The sequence below is a fragment of the Tauraco erythrolophus genome, chromosome 15 (assembly GCF_009769465.1).
Source record: "Tauraco erythrolophus isolate bTauEry1 chromosome 15, bTauEry1.pri, whole genome shotgun sequence".
Taxonomy (NCBI): Eukaryota; Metazoa; Chordata; class Aves; order Musophagiformes; family Musophagidae; genus Tauraco; species Tauraco erythrolophus.
The window spans coordinates 19,243,805-19,267,723 of NC_141479.1; the positions used below are offsets into that span (position 1 = coordinate 19,243,805).

Here is a 23,919-nt window from a genome sequence, read left to right on the forward strand (position 1 = left end):
GACGCATCCAGGTCAGGTCATTAAGAAAACATTTCTCAATCAGGAGCTGAGGGAGTTAGGAAGGCCCAGCTGTGTCTTACGAGAGCCCGGCTATTTGCAGGGTGTTTCCCAATCGCTCCATTTTCTCCTCAGGCTGGAAAGAAGCCCTCCCTCCACACCACTCCAGTGGGACACAGTGTACTGTCTGTAGCTGCTAGCTACGTGGTGCTGGTGGGGTGTCCCACGGGGCTTATCAGCTTTTGCTAGAGCTGGTGGGACCTGGGAGGTGCAAATAGGCAATGCTGAAGTGTTCCGTGGGAAAGCATTAGTTTGATGGAAGTTGGCCAGGTTTTGGGTACCTTGGGCTGTCACACAGGTGAGAGTCTGGGGTCTTGGCCCCATCATGGTCCAGATGTCACCACCTTCACTGCTCCAGAGCTGTGAAGTTGGCATCTGGATGTCCTAGGAGAAAACTGTTTTCCTGCAGAAAATTGCACGTGTTTTTCTCTGATGGGGAATGACATTTATTCCCTCAATGCAGTTTTTACTGTCAAAGGAGGATCTTAGTCTCAGAGTTTACACCTTAGAGACAATTTAAGCCTAAGTGAATCCTGTAGTCATGATGCCTGGGGGAGGATGTAGGTGTTCTGGTGCAAACCAGAGCACGAAGCTCCCTGACAGGCAGCTATAAATCTCCAGAAAGGATGTAACTGGTTAACTTCAGCCTTGTGCTGAGATCCACCATGAAAGCGCTCCCCATGAAATACTGTCTTTTTTTAATAAACGAGCATCACAAATTCACACATCACGCCTTCGTGCCCTCTCCCTGCTGCAAATACTTATAAATACCAGCATTGTGCTGACTGGAGCGTTTCTCAAGAAGGATTTCCCCAGCCTGGAAGTTTACGAACAGGCTCGGCGGTGTGTGTAACCTGTCCTGCCTCTGCACGCAGTGGCCTCGGCACAACGCCCTCCCTCCCTGCCCGCCCGAGATGCGGCGCCCGCCGACGCTCCTCCCGCAACAATTTTTCAGAGGGCGGAGGAAAATATAGAGCTGCAAGACCTCAACCTGCTCTTCAGGTGCCCACAGGTAGGGCCACCTCACTCCTCCATCAGCCACGGTCTGCAACGCAGGCAGGTTTTCCCCGGCAGGGTTTTATGGGCGGCCGAAGGCGTGACTTGGCGGCAGGTAAACCTCTCCTCCCGTAACCATAGCCCTGTGCTTGCAGGGGAATTCGAGCCAGCGCTGCCGGCAGCGGGTGGCACCGTCCCGGTGGCCCCCGGGGCGCTTCCCACCGCCGTGCGGCGAAGATGGTAGAAGGAGGTTTCGCCAAACTCTTCCAGAAAAAGTCGTTTTTCCGCTTCACGCAGAAATATCAGCCCCTTGGAAACGGCGAGCCGGAAGAAGAGGTGAGGATTGCTTGTGCCTCTTGCCTGGACCTGCTGAAATAGTTTGTGTAATTGGGGTTAATTTTGTCTACTTTGTCTGCTTTGTCCCACCGGTAACTTGATATCGCTGCCGCTGGGCTCTCCTCTCGCTGAGCCGAGTCGTTCCTGTGCAACAGGGAACGAAATTAATGATGTTTACCAGGCAGCGGGGTGAGATGGGGATACTGGTTTCTATGCGATACTCCCAGGACGTATAGCTCAGGCCAAAGTCCTGGTCAGGAACGTAGTTCTCAGCTCTGAGGAGGTTCCAAGTGACCAAAACACGTAGCAGAGCAATGGCTGTGCGGGCCATGGATGCTGTGTGAGGCTTTCTGCAGGGCTTGTACAAAACGCAAACGCTGTCCCAGCAGGAGGGTGAATGAGGAGTGAGGTGCTCTCTGTCCCCAGGGTACCATGGGCCACCAGTGCCGGTAGTGGGTGGATGGGCTCTGACCCCTTGGGCTGTCCTCTGTTCTGTTGCTGGAGTCATTACTGGTAGTGAATGGCTGAGACGAGCTTTAGCTCAGACCCGTCGAGTCCACTTTGAAATAATGCTTTCTTTTCTTGAAAAATGCTGATGTATGAACATTGATTTGTTTTCCTTCCCCCCTTCACTCCCTCTCCTCGGTGCAGACAGACCGAAGAGTGGCCAGTGGTGGTTTAGGTGGCACATTTGCTGTTCTCCTTTTTTCACCACAAAACCTTCAGGTTTGGGATTATCTTTATGGTTGGACTCAATGAGCTTCAAGGTCTCTTCCAACCTAAACGATTCTATGATTATGTCTTATTATCACATTTGCTCAGCACAGGGATTGCCATTACTCAAGACCCATTTTTTCTCCCACATGACAGATTGGTTGGGTCTCCTCCCACATAGACATGATTTGTCCAATTCCTTCAGCATGCGAGGTTGGCCCTTAGTCCCGTGCCAACAAGCACCATCCACACACTTCGAAATATTTGTGTTCTTTTCTGTGACCGTCTGACTGAAGTCTTTTCTCAGATGTCATTTCAGCTAATCCTCTGCTCTCTTCTGAGTCTCGTCTTTCTGGTATGGGGGTTGGTCGGTGCTACAGGGAGAAGACAATAAGACATTGAACTCTTACCCCATGCACCACGCAGTGCGTTGTGCGATGCTGCTCTACACTGTTCAAACACAGCTCAAAATCCCAAGAAAGGAAGATCTTTTTGAGGTTACAGAAAGTTTGTAACCTCACTTTGATGAGAAGCCGAGACTTCTGATCGTGCATAGGCAGGACGCCACCAGCAATGAGTCTGGCTTGTTCTTTGGTGGTTCCATTTGTGTTGCGCCAAAATAAATGATGCTACATATTTACTTCCCAATATAAACCCATCTTGAATTTTAGCTCTAGTCCATGCAGCGTGATGCATTTACAATAAAAGGCCAGGGTAAGGCGTTTTGGCACAGGCGTAAGGAGTAGGCAGCAATGCAAAACGACAACAGGAACTTGATAAAAGAAAGCACGTATTCTCAGATTATGGTGTAGGCTGGTAAATGACTCACATTTCCTCTAAGGATGATATTTTGCTTCTTGAAAATAGTTGCAGAGCACTTTCAATCTTATAGATTTTTAGTATTTTGGTCAAAAAGTTGTCCTGGGCCTTAAAGATGTGAGTCCAGGTGAGCTGATGGGACTCAAGCCAGGATAAATGGACAACTTGTGGGTTGTGAAGGAAAAGCTGCATTGCTGGTAGCTGCGGGGTGATGGCCAGCTCACCAGGCCATGGTGTCACTTGGAGAGGGCAGAACACTTTGCTTTCACAGCAAAGCACAGGCACAGCCTGTGTCTAGACTCTGCCATATACAGTTTCAACTCTTTTCCTACAATGGCCCATTCAGAATCACAGGGAATTTTTGTGGTGCCGGTTTGTGTTTTATGAAAACCATGTGTTTCCTGCAGAAATCTGAAGACCATCCAAAGATTTTTATTCTGAGCATCCAAGTGTGTGTGTGTACCATGTGTGTTTGAAAGTGAAAAAAAAACCCTGGGCACTGTGTGGGTCACATCTCCTTTTCCTTTTGTCCAGGTACCCGGGTCACTCCTGTGGCACCCAGTGCACCCAATGGGCACGGTCAAGGACAGGTTTCCCAGGGGGCTGCAGCCCTCCACTCCCAATAGTTTTTAACCTGATGAGATGGGTGGGTTTTGTACCACCATCCAGGGCAATCTGTCCACCTCCGCACTGGGGTTGGCCTCCAATTCCACACATGCTGCCTCTGGGACTGGTGATGCTCGGCCCCGGCCCTGCGGGAGCCATACATGCAGGCACAGGCCTCCTTCTGCCTCCTTCATCCCAAAATAACTGAATCCCAGATCAAGAGGGAAGCACCTTTAAGGTTTCAGAGAGCATCAGGATGGGCGAAGAGTTCGTCATAGAGATCTGCTGCCAGCCCATCAGGGACCTGCTGAGATTTAGGGCTTTAGAAAGAGCCGGCTTCTACCCCAGGCATGTCTGGGTAGTAGATTTTAGTGCATTAAGATCTTCAGAGTTTCAGAGCTCCCAGGACTTTTCCTTTGCAATTCTTCCATTTTTCCTCACCAAATCTCCTTTTGATCTCTTCCCCCACAACACCTGATACATTCAAGATTCAGCAGCCATGAGACAGAGTATGGGCATTTCCCAGCCCTGTCCTACATTCAGGGCTAAATTACTCTTCCAGTTTGGGCCGAGGCTTTTTTGCCATTTCAGGTTTCACACCAATGAACATTTATCTCCTGGAGACTTTTCACAGGCTCCGTTTGCTCCTGGATATGCAGAGCACTCTTATCAGAATAGTTTTAGTATCAGGCAGGAACCTATTTTTTTATATGCCCTCAAAACCAAATAATCATAGAATGGTTTGGATGGGAAGGGACCTTAAAGATCATCTAGTTCCAACCCCCCTGCCGTGGGCAGGGACACCTTCCTCTAGATCAGGTTGCTCAAAGCCTCAGCTTTCCTTCCATGGGATAAAAGGCAAACCTTGGGATTGCCTCTGCACAGCAGTGACACAGACTGACACACTCATGTATTTTCAGTCTCTCAAAACTCAATTTCTCACTTATGAAATCTTCCAGCAGGCAAGGAGTTAACTCCTTCCAGCACCCACAGGTTTTTAGGCTGAGGGCTGCAGCACCTCCCTCCCAGGAGACCTTATATAAGAAGTTGCCTTAAACTCTTGGGTTTGGGTTTTTTTTTTGGCCTGGGTGGAACTAGTTTGGGTGGGCAAGGAGGTTTCTCAGCTGGGATCACTGTCAGCTGTGGAGCTGCAGTGATGGCGTTTTCCTGCAGCGATGGCAATGCCATCTTTGAGCTCAAGGGGCTTTGCTTTAGGTTAAAGGGAGCTGGGAGATATTTTCTTTTTAATTAAAAAAATGTAAATAATAAAGCCAGGTTTGAGCAGAAGCAATAGAGCAATGGGGGTGAGGGGAGTGGGATGTACAGCTGGGAGCAATGAGCCCGAGGTTTGGGCATTGCCCACCCAGCCTGAGTCAGCCCTCACATACCCCTGAGGGCAATTTAGAAATCTGGGGAATCATTTTAAAGCAGCTTTTCTGGAAAACCCTTGGCTTTGTGAACAATCAGAGTGTCTGTTTTGAGGCTTATATCTGCAAGCAGGGAGACCAGAGGCTTTGTTGCATGTAGAAAGTCTGCAATTCTGCAATAGATGCATGATGGGGGAGCGAGAAACCCTGTGAGAAGAGCTGAAACCACAACTGGGGGCTCGGGTAAGGAAGCCCAGTGAGGCAGCCTCTCGCTTGCAGGGCTGTGGTTTGCTCTGGGTTGGTTTCCACATGCTTCCTGCACCCCTGAAATGCAGGTCCAATGCGTGCCACACGCCCAAAAAAAAGGGATGCAAAGGGCTTTTGAGGGAATGGTTTGATTTCTTTCTTTTAGTAAGGATGAAGAATATAAAAGAAGGGAGTTTCTTTTTTTATTTGCTTCGTGCTTTAAAGGGCTTCTTGTTAGACTAAGTAACCCAGCCCACTTTTGATCAGATTACAATACATTAGCTGGTCCAAAGTAATCTAAAACAGGGGAAAAAAATATGCAAAACCTCAGTAAAGGCAGAGGTGGGGGGGAAATCCCAAGAACTGATCTTTTGGGCTGTTTGCCAGAGCACACAGAAAGGGCTGTGTACTCTGCAGAAAGCCCCACGCTTTCTTCCTTCCCGCACGGGCTGCCGGGCGCAACAATTGATGGATTGTTTCGGAGCGAGGGATGCGGAGGCAGCAGCGCAGGTACCGGCAGCACTGGCCGGGCTCCTGGGGGTGCTGGGCAGGCAGCTGCGGGCTCCTGGCCACCACCAGCTGCTCCTTACAGCCCCCAGTATCTCCGCATCTTGCAAAGAAAGAGATAAACTAATAATTTTTATTTTTTTTTACACTTCTCTCTGCCCTGCTGTAATGGAGTCGTGCACTCTTGCGCTTGAGTCACGTCTAAAGGATAAAGGTTAAAAATGTAAATGGATGATGTTGGCAGCCCACATCTGGTTTGTGATGTAAATAGAAAAGGAAGTACAGCGCAAGGAGGGGTTAGCTCATGAAGAGGTTTGCTCAGGACGTTGCCTGGTGCCTGACAGACGCGGGGTGGGATGGGTTTAGAGGCAAAGGGGCTCCGCGCCAGCAGCACTTTGCAGAGGAGGAGGGAGATGAGGCTCCACTGATGCACTTCCAACCTGTGCTGGAGCTGTTTGTCTGGTAGGAAAAGCTGTGCCTCGTTCATCCAGGGGAAACTACTTACAGGTGTAAACTAATCAATGCAAATTAACTCGTCCCAATAAAGCTGTTCATTTTGCAACAGCCCATGGCAGTAAGGAGCACGGAGCTGCCAGCGTTTCCATTGACTCGTGCCAGCGCTGGCTGTGTGCGGCTCGGGCACATCCATGTGCTTTTGTCATTCGTTTCCTCCGTGCCTGTTGAAGTTAAATATTAGGGATACAGCCAGGCCCTGGCTTCCCCCGCTGCCTCTGGGGGACTGTAGGGACGTTACTCTCGTGCCTGGGTCTTGTCTCACCCTCCAGCTCCTTTAATTAAAACTTAAACTCCTTTGAGGCAATGCTGTGCCTTGATACCTGCACGTGCCATGGGCAGCACGGAGGAGCCTGTAGAAGCTGCATGAATCAGACCAGCACAGTGATTAACTTGAGGTGTGTTTCGGTACCTGACAGCCCTGTATTTTCTTCCCAGCAATTCCTCCCCTCTCCTTGGATGGATGGGTGGCTTTCGGCCTTGCGGTGTCTGGGAGTCAACAAAGTTAGAGAACTGATGAGTTTACATAAGTAGGAATAAATTGTTGGTTTTAAACATGGAAGGACTTTTTGGTTACTTCCAGGGATGTCTGTTAAGGAAAAGTTGAAATAAGGGTGATGCTCGGTGCTAGTACACCTCAAAACAGTGGAGAAATACTGCAGCTTCTTTGGGCAAAATGTGGTCACAAGTGTGAGGGATGTATGGAAACAGGAGAATTCTTGGAAATCTTGGGCAAATTGCTGGGGTTTTGGAAAGGTGGGTTGTTCCTGGGATGAAACGGCTTCAGATGAGCACTGCACAGAGGAAGGGATCACAGCAAACTCTCTGCGTTTCTGCCAGGAGCAGGTTGGCGCTGGTATCTCACGTTAGCAGCTGTGCTGCGGGTCACTAAACAGCCATAAAGAGAGGGCTGAAACTCGTGGAAGTGCCCAAAGCCTTTCTAAGGAGCAGGGCTTAGAGATGCTCCTATCTCATCTGCTACCAGCTCTCCAGAAGTCACAAGACAGAAACCAATTCTGTGCACAGGCATGAGCGAACAGCCAAGGAGATTCTCTGCATTTATCTCAGGCTTTAGATTGCAAAACACTGGATGTTCCTAGAAACCTCCTGAATATTCATAGAAGGGCTAATTCTCCAAATACCACTTCAGGCACCTCTGACATTCTCCAAACCCTTGCTCAGGTACTGATGAGCCGGACCTGAAGGTTTCCCCCAGCAAACCCCCCGGGGTGCTGGTAGCCAGGAGCTGGTGCCAAATTCCTCGCACCTTGCCGAGCAGGAGCTGGCTGCAGGGCTGAGCTGTGCCGGGGGCTGAGCACCGTGCGCTCTCGGGATCCCTCTGTTAATGAACTTGTGCTCTTGTGCTTTGTGAATGAAAGCAAATGGGAACAGATTCTCCCATCCCTTGGGAAGGGTGAGGTTTCTCCTTCTTCGTACTTACCCTGCAATAGCGGTCACACCGCCTCCGTCACGTGCCTGGCTGAGGTTTCAGATGATGCTGCTGCTCTGGAAAGCATTTTGGAAAAGGAGACAGGGAATCCCAAAAAGAAAGAGAGGTCAGGGTGATGAGTCCCTGGGTGCTGGGAGCTCAGGGCAGCCTGGATGGGGCAGGAAGGGTTTGAATGCTCAGAGGTGTTTGCAGAGCCGGCGACGGAGGAAAGCAGCTGTGGAGACAGGAGAGAATTTTCCTTTCTTCCACTGGCTCAGGGACTTTTCTGTCTCAGTTTGCTGTTCATGAATTCTGTCTTTAACAAGAGAAAAAGTTTTTTCCTTGCTCTGAGCTTTGAGCATGTAGCTGTGAGACACTGGCACTGAAAAAATGCTCAGCTCGGGCAGGATACCTGCAAAGAGCAGAGCCCAGCACGCTTTTCCGAGCACGGCAGTGGCGTGTGCTGCTGCTTTTGGTAACCCAGCTCCTGATAACCTCTGTTCCACTGCAAGAATGTGCACCTGGCTGCGAGGCTGTAACGAGGATTAGTTAGTGAATGGTATAAAGGGCTGTGATTTAGGGAGCGTTTTAGCCAACTGAAGTTGCACAGCTGGCAAGGGGAGGGTAGGGAATGGGAATAAGGGAAGAAGCAAAGAGATGCTGAAATGCTTTTAACTGGGCTCTTGCCTAATGACTGCTTTATCTCATTTCCTCAGACCCAGGAGAAGTGTGAGCTGAAAATAATTGAGCAGGAGAAGGAGGTGGCAGTGCTGCCCCCGAAGGACGCGTGTAAATGCCATAAAGAAGACTTGGCAAAAGCTTTAAACGTAAGGGGTTTTCCAGGCCTTTGTGACCGTGGTAATGCAGTCTGTGTAAGGTGGTTCTGGGAAGAGACTGAGCAGCAAAACTGGTCTTTGGTTTCACGTGCAAATTCCTGGAGTGTCCAGTGCCTCTGCCTTTATGTGGGATGAGTCCTCACGCTGGCCGTGTTCAAGGCTCGGCATCGGGCATTTGTACTTCACTCTGTCCTGGGGAAGGATTTCAGTGGCGTGAGCGGCTCTGTGAGCCGCAGGTGAAAGGGTTCAATTGTCCAACCTGGAAAACAAAGCCCTGGCAGTGCCCTGCCAAGGCTGCCAGAGGAGCCCCAGGCGCAGCCTGCACAGCTGCTCTGCTCAAATTGGCGGCAGCTCCTTGGAAAATGCTGTGCAAATGCACGCAGCGCTTCATTTCAGAGGCAAAGCTCATCACCTTTATTGCCCTGGACAACTTCTCAAGGGCTTGCTGGCAGCTGGAATTGTTAGATAGAAACTGACCTCACCGTCCCGCCCCCAGCAAACAGCAAAGCTGTAGCCATCACCCAGTTCAGCAAAAGTGCTGAGACCTTTGGCCCCCACAGAGCCCTTGGGAAAAGTAAATCTGATGTTATAACTCACGCCTCACCCCCCGTATGGAAAACAGATGGAAATTTAGAAAGGCTGAGTCCTCATCACCAGGGAAAGCTACAATGCTTAGCAATATTTTGCTGTCTGAGCTTGCTATTTTTTTAAATCCAGGCAAAATAGATCTTATTCCTTCTCCATTTGTTCTCTTTAAATTTTGCAAGAGTATTTTTATTTCTATTTTTTTCTTTAAATGTACAGTGAAACCAGAAATCAACCCTTTCTTTTACTGTTTTAGATTTCTAATTTGTCATCTATTATATGGTTTCTCACTCGTGGAAATACCGGGGGGGCGGGGGGCGGGTATTAAATTGTGTTTGCTTTCTGTGTTTCTGTGATGGTTGATGGTGAAGTTTTATAGTTCAACAAAAATAAATACCTGAACAGTTAAACGGTGGATAGCTTTATTTTTTTTGTGGGGAACTGAACCATGAATATCTTGCCAAGTCTGCTTACAGTTTTTTAACATAACTTTGCCTTAAGCAGTTTTCTGTAACTGTTCTACAGTGTGTGATGTTTGTTGTTTTTTCTTTTTTTTTAAATTTCCCTGTAGGTTGATATACAAACTGGACTCTCTGAGTTTTCTGTGCTGCAGCGCAGGTTAAAACATGGCTGGAACGAATTTTCAGTAGAGAATACAGAGCCGATATGGAAGAAATATTTAGACCAGGTAAGGATTTTCTGCACAGATTCTCATTTCTTGGCAAAAAAACCCTGGCTGGGTTGGCCTGAGCATGTCTCTACATTGAAATATTCAGGGTTTCTCCTTCCAGGGATTCAGCCTTGGAACAGGCTGTGTGCTCCAGATACAGAAACTGTCTGTTCTCTCAGGAAAGCCACTGTGAGATTCAGACACGGGGTCATTTAATGTGAAGATAACATCTTAAAATAAAAATAAACTTTTTTATCTCCACACAGCCCACAAATCAAAAGCAGTAAATCAGTGACCTGGTTTCTGGAGCATATTTATTCCCTTTAAGGCAAGTGATAAAATCATGAAAGGTTTGAGGAAAAGCAGTAGCAGCTGAAAGCCGCTCTGATTTCAGTTACCCCAGTGAAGGACAGACCTGAACCTCCCACAAAAGCGGAGGCAGTTGTGGGGCTCAGGTGCATGTTAGTGTCTATTAGCAAGACATCAGTAACGGATATATTCATACATGGTGCCACTGGCTGTGAAGATCCACTATTTCAAACTGCCCCAAAAAGCCAGGCAGGTGGTATTTTTTGTCTTCTTTTCCCCAGCCGAGTTATCCTTGAGTTTTGCTTTTATTAACTGGTTCTCATCAGTGTTTAATGCATCGTGCGCCTCTCTTTTAGAGCTTTTAACCAAACAAGAAGGGTCTTTTTTTGTTTATTTTCAACCAGCAATTTGATTTTTTGTCTTGCTTAGCTGGATCATGAAGATTTTAGTTGCTTTGAAAGACCTTACTTTTATTTCATGGGATATCCCTTTTTTCCTATGTATGTGATCAATATTCTTTAAGCACTTTGCAGTCATCACTAAATCTCTTCAAGGACTCTTTTATTTTTAAGAAAAAGTGAAATGGTGCTTTTTTTTCTGCTCAGCCTTAACAAGTTGTTTCTCCTACGGGGACACCCAAGGAACTCTTTAGTGCCTCTCTGATCCTTCCACAATCTATTGGTCTCTCTGGAATTGCTGCCTGCAGTCCCACACCGCTCCCACCTCTGCACTTGAGCATTGTCCCTTAGCAGACGCTTGTAGTGGCTTCTTCCAGCTGCTCTTTTTGTAAAACATTCCCTCTGTCTCAGTCTTTCTAAAGAGAAATGAAGGTATTTTCACCTTTTGCTTCAGCAAGGAATAAATTTAAACCTTAGCTTTCCTGCCGTGCATCACCATGCTCGTTACCCAAAACACACAATCTTGTCTTTGCCTGACTTAATTCCCTTACTTCAATTCCCACAGTAGCTGAAGAGAGCTGTAACTTTCTCAGGTAGGAGAAACGTCCTTAAAATCTGTGTTTAAAAGTGAAAAAAAATGAGGATCTGACTCCTGCAACACTAGGTCCAGTGCAGAGTTTAGCAGATTAATTTGGAAAAAAAAAAAAAAGGGAAAAAAAGGAAAGAGGATTTCTGGTTTCAAATTCTAAAGACAATAAAGTTTTTGTTTGTACCTCTTGGCTCCAAAGAGCTTTTAGATTCAATCCTGCTCTGCATGTCTGTAAAGGTGAGCCTTGCCTGTGCAAGCAAGTGAAAAGAGAGGAATCTCATGTCTTTTGGTGTGAGCCTTGTCCTGCTGGTCCCTGATGCTGTCCAGCTCCCGGATGGGTGCAGAGACTGGCACCAGCCTGACCACAGGTACTGCACCCGTTCTGTCTGGGCAGAGTGGTGCTGCTGTCACAACCAAGGAGAGTCCCTGCAGCAAAACCAGGTCTAGTCCTTTCTGATGAGATCTGAGGCCAGATCAGATCAGCTTCAGCAGCTCCATATTTAACATTATATGGCAATCTTTTAAAATATTTTTTCAGTTTAAAAATCCCCTCATCCTCTTGTTGCTGGCTTCTGCTTTGGTAAGCGTCATCACCAAAGAATATGAGGACGCCGCGAGCATCGCCATGGTAGGTGGTACCTCTCCTGCAGCTCAACCTTTCGCTCTCTGGAACTGCTGTGCCCACACCTGTAATGCCTCTTTGTTCACAGGCGGTGCTCATCGTGGTCACCGTGGCCTTCATCCAGGTACGTCGGCCGGAGCGTGGCTCCGTAGCCAGGGCTGTCGTGGGTGAGCTCACTTCTGTAACTGGACTTTCTTCTCCTTTCTCATTTTAAAAGGAATATCGCTCGGAAAAATCTCTGGAAGAACTTAACAAGCTGGTACCCCCCGAGTGCAACTGGTGAGGGCTGCCTGGGTCGGTGGGTTTCTGCAGGGTTTGGGTTATGAGGGCACAACCGATGGGTGAAGAAAATTACTTCACATGTAATGAGGACCTGACCCGGTGTCTGGAGGGGTTGGCACCATGTGTGGGTGCAACTGTAAGACATAGTGAAAGGGGATGAAATAACTCTGAACTGTAAAGTAGGCACCCAGAGGAACTGAATAAATGGTGAGAGACAGGAGGGTCCCAAAAATGTGCTGCTCCGTGCCCTGCGTAAGGGTCTGTGCAGCCTCTTCTATGTCGATGACTCCCTCTGCAGGAAAATCCTCACTTGAGTGTTTTTTTTGGCTTTAGGGTAGTTTTGCCCCTGGGAAATCGGCACTAGATGGCTTATGTGTGGAGGTGCACACAGGCTGGGTTTCCTCATCCACACTTGCCCATCGCTGTATGTTCGTGCTGGGCACGGGCACACCAGCACCAACCAGGTGTTTCGGCACTTTTAGTCGTGCCATTGCCCGTGGAGCAGGCCTAGGGTGTATCAGACACTGCTTCCCTGGCTGCTTTGATGTTCCATATTGGTGCTTCAGGTTACAGAAAACGCCCTTCCTATTTATGTCGTTGCAAATCCGTTCCGTCACGGCCAACACAAGCAAGCTGTGGGGCTCAGAGAAACCTTGCACTGCAAAAGCAGCAGGGGGTCGTCTTCTGGTCTGAAGTTCACCCAGGTTCAGATCTTACAAATGCCACTGCTTGTTCTTTATTTGTTTAGGGTATGACACCATAAGCATCTAACCTCTTGAAAGGCTGTATTTTTAATACGATATTGAAATGCCAGTGGTAATTCTGGCTTTAAAAAAGCTTCTTTATAGGTTAAAGACTCTGCATTTCATTATTTAAAGCGTGAGCCACGGGAAAGTGCATCTTCTTGTCACTCTAAGCTACTGTTTAAGTTGACTATTGGTGAAACACAAGTTTTCCATAACCTGCCCATATGTTTATGAATTAAAACTGAGACCAAACTGAACACAATCTTCTCTCCTCATCATTACGAAGATTTTAGGTTCTTATTTGCATGGGAAACTCTTTAGGTCAGAGCTCTTGTTTTCTTGCCAGCCACATTCCCAAGCCTGCAGAAGGAATAAAAACCTCACAGCCTGGTTTCCTTTCTTCTTTTTCCATTTGTCTAACATAGCCTTAGGGAAGGAAAACTGCAGCATCTTCTAGCGCGAGAGCTCGTGCCTGGAGATATCATATATCTGTCTGTTGGCGACAGGGTTCCTGCAGACCTCAGGCTGGTCGAGGTAAATGCAACTGTACGTACAAGAGCCTGTTTCAGAAATTTGTTGCCTTAACAGTGCCAGAAATGTGCCTTTTTAATTAGGTTACAGATCTCCTGGTGGATGAATCCAGTTTTACCGGAGAAGCTGAGCCTTGCAACAAGACTGACAGTGTCTTACTGGAAGCTGGAGACATAACCACGCTGAGCAATGTTGTTTTCATGGGGACACTGGTGCGATACGGGAAGGGGAAAGTAAGTCCTGTCAGCATCAATCTTTTCCTCCACATTAGCTGCAGAATCTCTAGATCGTTCATCTCCCCCTCTTTTTTTTTTTTTTTTTTTTTTTTCCCCTTCTTTTCAGGGTGTAGTTATTGGGACGGGTGAAAATTCACAGTTTGGAGAGGTGTTCAAAATGATGCAAGCTGAAGAGGTAAAGAAGTCTCTGTGTGTCTCTGGACATGGTGGATGTTCTGGATGAAAGTTTGTGAGGAGGAGCGGTTCCAAGAGTTATTACACTGGGTTCATTTCTACTTCTGCTGCAAAATGCCTGTGTGACTGAGGGACACCAAAGTGCTGTATCCAAAAAAGGTTATAAGTAGGATTTAGGCTCCTAAATCCAGACTTGTGATTCTCAGCTTGTATCTAATGCAGTAGTAAACCAAACATCAGGGTTTCTTCTGCCCCCCCACCCGACTTTCCACTATGTATATAAAATTTAACTTCCATCCTTGCCAAAATTTCATGGGCCAGAGCTCTGAGCTAACACAGATGAGGGTCTAGAAACCAGTTAAACTCTTGATCAATTAATACAAGAAACCACAGCAAAGCAGAAGTAAACACTTCTGGGTAATGTGTGTGCAAAGCCTCTGCGACAGAGATGGGGTTCCACACTTTTTATCCCTGTCCCAGAGGCTTTGCACACACATCATCCAGTCCTGGACTCGATCGCTAAGGTCCTTTTCCAATTTAGCCCTCAGTCAGTCTCTACTCTGGCTCTCAGCTATAATTCAATATAATTCTTCTTTGTCTCCCATTTTTTGCCTGTCTTGAGTGCACTGAGGCAGAGACCCTCTCCCTATGGAATGGTCTGTGCCCAGCAGACCCCGTTGGGGTTTGGGATGGGTAAGCACTAGGGTGTTTTGGGCAGCTGTAGGGACCACAGTAATGATAACCAGAACTGTGTGGATCAGTCGTTCTGGGCTGTCATCACCTTATCTTATGTAACAAGCAAAGAAAACTGGCTGTTCTCTTATGTTTCCAGACTCCCAAAACACCTCTCCAGAAAAGCATGGACAGACTGGGCAAGCAGCTCACTCTTTTCTCCTTTGGCATAATCGGTGAGTAGGACACAACGCTCGTATTTGCGTGGTCAGCTGTGAAAGCCCCTGTGCTCCAAGGCCCCTTCTTCAAAAGCACTTGCTGGTGTGGGTTACCTGGACTTTGGGGGTTCAAGCAGAGACACCTCAGAAGGAGGGATAAGGGGGGGCCTCATTCCATATTCTGTTCCCCAACGACAGCTAAAGCAGGTTAGAGATTTATTAATTTCTTGCAGTTTTTGATCGGATGGTTTTCTCCCACCAGGTTTAATAATGTTTATTGGCTGGTTACAAGGGAAGCATCTCCTCAGCATGTTCACGATTGGAGTTAGGTGAGGACTGGAGAGCACTTTTCCCTTTGATTTCTAATGAAACATGTCCTAGGGAATTCCCTGTTCAAAACAATGGACATTTCACAAAAGAGAACTTGAGTAAGAACATTAATAAACACATATTGATCTTGCACTGGTGAAATTAGTGTGAGCTTTACAACAGAGTTTAGTAGGAAAAAAAAGCAAGTTGGTGAGTTTAATTCTGGAAATCAGTATTTTGAAAATCTTCACTGGCTTTTCCACCCCATCCTGCTGTGAATATCCTTTCCTATCTGTACTATGAATTTAGTGGGAGTGTAGCAACAGCAAATATTAGTCTTTGCTGTTCTTACTGGATTTACGTCTAAAGATAGGAATGCGCATTTGATGCGGCATAAAAAGCGTGCACAACCTCTTAATCAAACATAATAAACCATGTCTTTTTAGTAGCACCCATAAAACCTGTTGATTGGTGTTGTCATGGCTCTAAAATCAATCCTTTTTTTTTTTTTTAAAAAAAAGACATTTTCTATGGAAATATAAACAAAACCAAAGATGAGGAGACAACGGAGAAGCCAAGTGGCTCAGTGCCCACCTTCCCATCACCCGAGGGGATGTGGTGGCAAAGAGAAGTGGTTAAGCCTGAATTTTGGAGGGCAGCCTATGGTTTTGAAAGACCTCTTTGGTTACTTTTTGCACATACCTAGAAGTGTTTGGAGTTACCCAAGGAATAACTATGGGACAGATACAGACTGTGTTGGGATTCTTCTAGCGTGTCAGGCGTTGCAGGTTTTGATGCTGCTCTGATTCAGTGTGCGCAGCGTGGGGACATCTGGGGAGCAGATTCTGTCCTGCCATAGCTTGTACCCACATGTAAGAGAGGAGGTGAGGGGTTGTGGATGGCCAGGAGCCAGTAGATAAGGTGTGAGCTGCGATGCCAAGGAATATTCAACTTACATCCTCAGAAAGTTAAATAAATGAAATGGAATCCAACCCCTAAATCCCTGCTTAGCCAGAAATTAATGCTCTTTGGAAATATAAAAAAGGAAAGTAATTGCTCTGTCAAAATTATCCAGAAAAAAGTTGAAAGGTTGGATAATTATTCCACTTTCATATTTGTGATGTGCCAGCAGTCCCAGGGGTTAGCCTTGCCCGCTCCCATTCAAATGTGCACATATAAGCAGGAAAACACACCCCATGGAAATGTCCCTTCGATGCGTTTTGGTCGGTACTTGTAGGTTGACCCTGTGCTGAAGCTGTTGTGTCTCTGCTGTCCCCAGCCTGGCGGTGGCTGCCATCCCAGAGGGCCTTCCCATCGTGGTCACCGTAACACTGGTGCTGGGCGTTCTCCGGATGGCCAAGAAAAGGGTGATTGTGAAGAAGCTGCCCATAGTAGAAACCTTAGGTAAGGCTGCAAAGGGGCCACGCGGCTTGGTCATCTGCCAGGCTTCAAAATCTGAACTGAATAGCAGTGGGCTGGCCAAGTGAGTCTTGATCTGATTAAAAAAAAAATAAATTTGGAATATGTTTACTGGGCTGGAGCAATCCACTCGGACTTAAATACATTTCTACCCTGTGTTTCTCATTCTTTTCTCTTATTTTAGTGATATTAACTTGCTAGGAATGGTGCCAACCCACAGCACTGACCAGTGGGGAACAGAGCCCCTCTGCAGACATGCCTGCCCCACTGGAGTTGAATGTCTTGGTTTCTCCTTCCTCCCTGTTTTGTAGGATCATTCTGCAGGTCCATCCCGTTCACTTTGTCAGTGTCTGGCTAAAAAAACTTGCAGCTGCTCAAGTGGAGCCTGGTGGCATAAACAAAACCATTTGTCCTTCCACAGCCTGTGTCATCATCTCCGTGACATCCAAAGATCCATGGCAAACAGGGACAGAGAGGACCTTGAGAAGGCATCCAGCCCATCCTCACAACTGCAGGGCAGAACAAACTATAATGAAAGTATTCTTCCACCTCCTCTTATCTTCAAATTGGCCCTTATTCCCAGGTCCCTGTATTCCAGGCTTTGCTGCTGGCCCTGGTCAGTGTGGCAGTTGTGTGAAGGAGAAGACATGTTGTGTATTTAGCACCACTCATTAAAAAGGACTCTAAATGCCAAGCCTGGCCTGCACTGGCACAAATATCTGCTCCACAGCCAGATCCTTCGGCTAAAATCCACCCGCCTTGGAATTGCTGCTATTGTTTGAGCTGCCCTTGTTTGTTCTGCGGTTAGGGAATCTTATCACCCTTATTTTATTGGATCTGCCCTGACCCAGCACATCTGAAATAGCCCGAGCTCATGAAGAATTTCGTTCTGGTAGGGCTGCGCCCAAATAGGTGGAACTGCCAGATGTCCTGCTACTCTGCAAGGCAATCGAAGCAGGGCAAAAACTGTGCTCTGCCACCCATTGATTGTGCCATGTCTGTTAAACTTCCGAAAAGGAGAAAAATAATCCTTTTTTATCTGATTCTTTAATTGTCAGTAGCTACAAACAAAATATTGGAAGTGATAGCTTTGCCCTGTGCTAATCCTTCAAGACAGGCTGAGAGAGTTGGGATTGTTCAGCCCAGAGAAGAGACGGCTCTGGGGAGACCTTCCAGTACCTGAAGGGGCTACAAGAAAGCTGGAGCAGGACTTTTCACAAGGGTGTGTAGTGACAGGATTTAAATTAGATCTAAGGAAGAAATTTTTTACAATAAGGGTGGTGAGGCACTGGCACAGGTTGCCCAGACAAGTCGTGGCTGTCCCATCCCTGGAAGTGTTCAAGGCCAGGTTGGATGAGGCTTTGAGCAACCTGGTGTACTGGAAGGTGTCCCTGCTCATGGCAGGGGGGTTGAAACTAGATCTTTGAGGTCCCTTCCAACCCAAACCGTTCTATGAATCTATGATTGAAAACTGCAATTAATTTAATTGCAGCCCAATCTTCTTTCTTCTCCCCAGGCTTTTACCTGGTGGTCATCACGCTCATGGGGTCTGTGCCTAAGCAGCGTGGTCATCTCCAGAGCCAGGGAAGATATTCAGACTTAGAAGGGAGCCGGAGTCTGATTCTTTTTTGCATTAAAGTTGTTTTTTCCCCTTCTTGGGAGTGAAAACTCGCCTGAATGTAGTGACTCTGCTAATTCACTCCTTGGCTGTTTTGTGGTGTAAATGGGCCCTGGAAGAAACGTGATTTACTGGAGCAGCATTGTCACAAAGCAGAGCACGAGTGGGGCAGCTTCTGTTCTTAGCTGTGGATTTTTAAGTATTTTTTTGTAACGGTCTTTAACACATCTACCCCCGCAGTCCCTTGGTGAGGCAGGGTAGGGCTGGTTTTCCTGATTTAGAGAAGCGAGGGTTAAATGGCCCATCTGAGGAAGCACGTGGTGGAGTGGGAATTTGATACGTCTTTTCAGAATATAATGGCTGTTCTGTTGTGTGATCCTGCAGCTCGGAACATTGATCAACTCCCTGGAAATCGGTGCCTTCTCTAATTGCCCACCGTATGATGCTCAAGACCGTGTGGCCCTCTTCTTATGTCTCCTACCACATCTCACATCCAAATTATGTGCATGACACCCTGTCGTGCACTTAAATCCTTTCCTTACAACACCCTCTTTGAAAATTCATCCATTTCTTGATATTTTCTCTGTTTTCTCACTGGTGCAGTTTGAGTAACATTAGGGAAACATGTTCTCCTTCTGGGGCCCTGACACTCATTGTTCAGTTGGATTATTCATGGGTTCTGATTAAAAACTTTCCTGCATCAGGTTGCTGCAATGTCATCTGCTCAGATAAGACAGGCACTCTGACAGCCAACGAGATGACAGTGACTCGGCTCGTGACCTCGGATGGGTTCCAGGCAGAGGTATGGATGAGGTGGCGATATGGACTTTCCTGTTCAAGCTCAGCAGGGCCAAATTGCTTTTAGTTCTATTAGACTCAAATGAGGGGTGCTGAGTCAGTCCCAAACCAAGCAGTTTCTTGCACGTCACTGGTTCCATTAAAGAGACGAGACTTTCGCAGCGCTGGCGACAGGCAGAGGTGGGGCTGAGTGTACAGAAGCTGCTCAGATACCATAAACAAAGATGTTCATTGACATCATCTGCTGTTCTCTGCAATTATTGTATATACTGAACCCTGCCACTGACCCTTGCGGGCCCATCTTCTGTAGGAATGTTTATCATACGAGTGACCTGATCTTTCTGCTTGGTGCATTTACCTGTGTGCAAAGTGGGTGAAAAATGCAGGCATGCAAAATGTAAGGCAGTGGAGACACGGGCCAGTCATCGGTAGGATAAAACCAGTGAACCCACCGCTACCAAAGGGCTGGATCTCCTGACTGAGCTGCAAGAGGCTTTTGAACTCATGGCGAACAAGTTACGTATAAGACAAGCTAATTCTTTTTGTTCCTATACAGTTATTGTAATATTATATTTTTAGTATCTGCAGCCTTTCCTATAAGCGTTGCTTTGAGCTAGAAAGAACAATCCCAGCAGGCCTTCAAAATCAGAAATTTGCTCAAGTGCACCCCAATGTAGACAGATGTCGTATAGTCCTGCCTGGCACTGGGAAATTTGCTCTTTCTGTCTCTCCATTCCTCAGGTCAGTGGAGTGGGCTACAATGGAGAAGGAAACGTTTATCTTCTGCCGTCAAAGGAGATTCTTAAAGAATTTTCCAACATCTCAGTTGGGAAACTAGTGGAGGTAAGTATAAATTATGAACCTGCTTGTTCTATTCACATGCACTTTTCATTTGCACAAATCACTTTGGGTTATGAAGATGAAAAAAAGCCACTTTTGTAACTATAAAATGAACTGTCTTGCCAGAGCATTCTCGTGGAAAGGCTCTGAGTAATTGTGATGTAAAACCTGAAGCTTATGGGTGAAAGGGAGCACTCATAAGACATGTAAAGAGATTCCAGAGTCATCAGCTTAACGCTTCAAGGACTTTTTAGATAAAAATACAATTCTGGCAGAGGAGAGACTGATTAATTTTACCATGTTCAGATTTTGAATGTGAACAGATTTTGGACTTTAGCTAGTCAATTTATGAATGTACTGTGATGGTCTCTGGGTTTCATCTTGACATTAAATAAGATCTTGCACATTGAGCTAAAGGCTAAAGTGAAGCGTTTGGGTGGTGAAATGATCTGAGCTGGAATCTCAAGTGGAGATTAGGTCTTATTTTATCCATACAACACGTTAGAAGCAATAGTAGGAGAGCCTACGTTTTCATTTTCACAATTTATCAAGCTGCTTAGATCATGTTTGACTTGATGTTAATTTATCCAAAATGTAACATTTTACCACAATATTAGTGTATCCTATGGATTAAGTGGGTTTAGAAAGTGCAAGAACCGATCTCAAGAGATGCTGCTAAGGGTTGGGATGTGGCTGCTTTTGTTCTCCAATCTCTCATTATTTCATCTAAAGAGATGAAAAAGGTATGAATTTAGTTACGAAAAAATAAACCATGTAAACACATCCCTTTCTCTAGGCTGGCTGTATAGTCAATAATGCCATCATCAGGAAAAATAATGTGATGGGACAGCCCACGGAAGGAGCTCTCATTGCCCTTGCAATGAAGGTAAAATTGTTAAGATTTACAATTTTCCAGAAATGTTTTGTTTTTTTAAAAAAGAGCTGGAACTGTTAAGTCTGACAGCAGTGATCAGACTTCTTTAAAGTCACCAGACAGGTTCTAGTCCTTCTTTGTCTCTTCTCCCCAAGGTCAGAGATGTACACCAATCCCATGTAAACCTCTTGCCATGGACAAACACCTTTCCTGAGCTTCTGTGCTAACAGCAATAATTGTTGTGCTTGGCTGATCGCTGCAATTAAGCTGCGCAATGGGTTTCTTTTGGGCTCAGACTGAACTGCCCTTTTTCTTTTTTCTGCACATGCCAGTTAAGGGTTCAGGAGGAAGACATGAAAGTGAAAAAATGAGCAAGAACAGGCCGTACTAGAAAGCGTGGCAGAGGGTCGTCCTCAATTTGGGTCATCTGCCAGCTTTTACTTTTTTCTAGTCATAATTACGTAAACCAAGATATTTTGTGCATATTGCGTTCATGCTCACAGGCAGAAGGCTGTAAAACACCTCGAGGTATCATCTAATCAGCGTTCCACAGCCAGTGGTCCACAGCCTCAGGTGGGCTTAAAGCACAGAAGGTGCCTGATGAAATGATGCACCTGCAAATATCTCTTCCTACCTCCTATTTTTAAGCTTCTAACTCTAACAGTGAAACCATGGGTTGTTTTTTTTTACTTATTTTTTTTGAACAATGACATTTTATTTCCCTAAATAATAAATTAAAATCTTCCTTCTGCTCTGCCATTCACTAGCCAAGCAATAGCAGAATAAAAGAGGGGTTCTCTCTTCTATTTTTTTAAATTTTTTTAGTTTGGTGGAGGCTGGAGGAGAGACAGACTGGAAGCTACTACTGATCACTACCACTTAGCAGCTAGAGCACGACTCGTGCTGCTAAGGCAGGCACGTGTGTTGATTTGGATGGTTGTATCTCACAGCTGAAGGGTCGTCTTGTGGTGGATCGCTTTGTGAGTTTAACTCCTCAGGAAATAATCTGAAACCACATCCATGACTGACCATTCAGTTATTTGCAATTTTCCTTTTTCTTCCCAATAAGTTGACTGGGAAATAACCGAGGTGGGGGAGCCTGAGCTCGGGCTGGAAGAAATCTGCTCTTCTCATCGCTTTGCCGCAGGTTTAGGGAAAGAACTTGAGCCTCTTTGACCCAAAGCCCCACCAAGACAGCAGTGCAGCTCCCTGGTTCTTGCAAAAGTCAACGGGGATCAAGCTTCAAACTCCAGTTTAATTTATCCCATATCAGCCACCAAAAGGAAAAGATGGGTTTGAAATACGAGTTTTGCTCTCCCCGTGCTGCTTCTTGAGCTCTGTGGTATATGACTGCCTGGAAGTACATGGTCAACAGTCAGTGCTTAGAATATAGAAAATGGTACAAACTTTGGCATTGTTCAGCATTACAGTGCTCTTTTTTTCCCCTTGCTTTAGATGGAATTAGCTGACATAAAAGATATTTATGTAAGAAAGAAGGAAATTCCATTTAGCTCTGAACAAAAGTGGATGGCCGTGAAATGCACGCCGAAGAATCAGGTAAAGCAAACAGTGGTGTTGGCTGGTTTCATGTTTCTAATTGTGCACCTCAACAATGGGCATGAAATGGTATCTCTTCAGCAAATAACATTTTCAGAAGTTAACTATGTCAGGAGAAAACTGAACAAACCTCAGAATTCCCCACTTGGGTGTAATTTTAGCTTGTAAAGGTGTGTTTGAATGGGAGACGATAATACTTTTCATATAGTGGTTTGAGCAGGAGAACAAAAGCTTTTCAGAGAAGTGACAGGGGAAGAAAGGTGTGATGTTTAGAAGAAAATGTTGGCCATTTTTCCCTTACTGGGTTAAGGAGCTCATGTTGGCTGATACTATGGTCGGGTTTAAAAACTCACCAACCTTTTCATGACCGTTCTGTCTGTGATGGCTGAACGTGAAAAACAGCCAGAGCAAAAATATTACATCCTATAAAAACTACGTGCACCTGGGCGTTTTACAAAACAGGTAACAGAGCAAACAAAAGATCTTTTTCACCTAGGATGTAAAGCCTTGTGCATTGTCGGTATTTTTAAAATCTGCTCTTTTCTTCTTTTGTGATGAAGTGTATTATCTCCTTACTTTATAGGATCAGGAAGATATTTACTTTATGAAAGGAGCGTTTGAAGAAGTTATTCGATATTGCACTCTGTATAACAGCGGTGGCATCTCGTTATCACTCACACCCCAGCAGAAAGCCTTCTACCAGCAGGAAGAGAAACGAATGGGCTCCTCAGGTCTACGAGGTCAGTCATTACTCTCTGTGTCCCTTAAGCTTATCCGTTATCGTGCCCTAATACTTCCCTGCTCTGTTTTGGTTGGGATGGACAGAGGCTCAATCCTCAGCATCGTTCGTGCCATCTTCCTAATACTTGTGAGAGTTTGCCGAGGGCCATGTCTTGGGTCTGCTGGCTGCTTGCTTGCCACTCATCTTTTTTTTTTCCCCAGTGTTTGAGTTAGTGAGATTGAAAAGAGCCGAAAATAAGTACTGGGAATGGTGAATGTTTTTCTTCTGTGGAGCATTATGATTGCCTGGGCTACAGTTTGAATGCTGCGTTGAAAAGCTTTGCACTGAACCCGATCTAAGCGCTGCTCTGCCAAGTTTTGCTTTTGGAGAAGCTGTTTCAAGAGCAACAAAAAGCAAGTTTGAAAGGGGTTCAAAACATGGATTCGGGCACTGAGATTTTTATTTGAAGTTTAGTTCAATTCTTTATTAGGACCAAACCTAACGATCTCCTTTTGATCCTGACTGCGTGTCCGTGCACAGCCCGCAGAAGTTTTTGTACGTGTGTCATTTCCTTCATCACTAGAAACATCCTTTCAGAAACGTCTTGGGCTTTCACACAATAACAAAGACACCATCTCCTGTGTGTGTTCCCAGGCTGTAAGTAGATGGGAACAAGACCTGGCAGCCAGGCCTGGAGGATGGTGTAGTTGATGTCCATATTCTCAGCTCGGTGCCTTGCGGTTAGTAACCGATGTACGGAGCTTGCTTTACAATATCTGAATCATCTGCCGTTGTGAGTGGCAAATTACCACTCTGGGGAAAAGCGATTAGCTCAGGCAGCTGCCGCGAGCTTGTGATTCAATCATCAAAGCAACGCTGACATGAACCCCTGGCAAAACATCCTTGAGTGATTTAAGAACGATTGAATGATACGGTTAGGCGCCAAGAACAGAAACAAAATGTTCAGAGCCTTGATGTTTACATGATGGAAGTTTCACTGGTTGAACTGAATTTACATTTCACGTTTTTAGATTAAAGAAAAATAATCATGTTTTTACGAGACTGGTATTATTTAATGTAGTAGTTTAACAGTGCCTGGTCTAACATTGCACTGTCCCAATTTAATCCGTCTGCATTTAGGGCAGACGTGGTAGACACCTTGAAGTTAGAAAGAAATAAACCCTAAGAGAAACATGTGAAACAGAAATGCTCTGATTCAGATAAACTGGTGTTATTTCAGTGGACCACATTTTTGTGTCTATACATGATCTGAATATAATGACTGAAGATCTGGTTTTAATGATTTTTTGTGCTGGAAAACTGGC

General features: G+C 45.9%; 1 protein-coding gene across 1 annotated transcript in view; it reads left to right on the forward strand.

Annotated features, from left to right (window-relative positions):
- The first annotated feature begins 987 nt into the window (after nucleotides 1-987).
- ATP2C2 (ATPase secretory pathway Ca2+ transporting 2) overlaps nucleotides 988-23,919 on the forward strand; it is a 28,381-nt gene continuing 5,449 nt past the window's right edge. Inside the window, exons 1-18 of the mRNA XM_086620686.1 lie at nucleotides 988-1,061; nucleotides 1,236-1,389; nucleotides 8,307-8,417; nucleotides 9,583-9,699; nucleotides 11,516-11,605; nucleotides 11,688-11,723; nucleotides 11,817-11,878; nucleotides 13,053-13,161; nucleotides 13,242-13,391; nucleotides 13,501-13,569; nucleotides 14,401-14,476; nucleotides 14,721-14,787; nucleotides 16,047-16,171; nucleotides 18,509-18,606; nucleotides 19,344-19,445; nucleotides 20,239-20,328; nucleotides 21,772-21,873; nucleotides 22,457-22,613. Coding sequence (XP_086476812.1) covers nucleotides 1,291-1,389; nucleotides 8,307-8,417; nucleotides 9,583-9,699; nucleotides 11,516-11,605; nucleotides 11,688-11,723; nucleotides 11,817-11,878; nucleotides 13,053-13,161; nucleotides 13,242-13,391; nucleotides 13,501-13,569; nucleotides 14,401-14,476; nucleotides 14,721-14,787; nucleotides 16,047-16,171; nucleotides 18,509-18,606; nucleotides 19,344-19,445; nucleotides 20,239-20,328; nucleotides 21,772-21,873; nucleotides 22,457-22,613 — 1,660 coding nt within the window. The 5' untranslated portion in view covers nucleotides 988-1,061; nucleotides 1,236-1,290. The remainder of the gene's footprint in view (nucleotides 1,062-1,235; nucleotides 1,390-8,306; nucleotides 8,418-9,582; nucleotides 9,700-11,515; nucleotides 11,606-11,687; nucleotides 11,724-11,816; nucleotides 11,879-13,052; nucleotides 13,162-13,241; nucleotides 13,392-13,500; nucleotides 13,570-14,400; nucleotides 14,477-14,720; nucleotides 14,788-16,046; nucleotides 16,172-18,508; nucleotides 18,607-19,343; nucleotides 19,446-20,238; nucleotides 20,329-21,771; nucleotides 21,874-22,456; nucleotides 22,614-23,919) is intronic.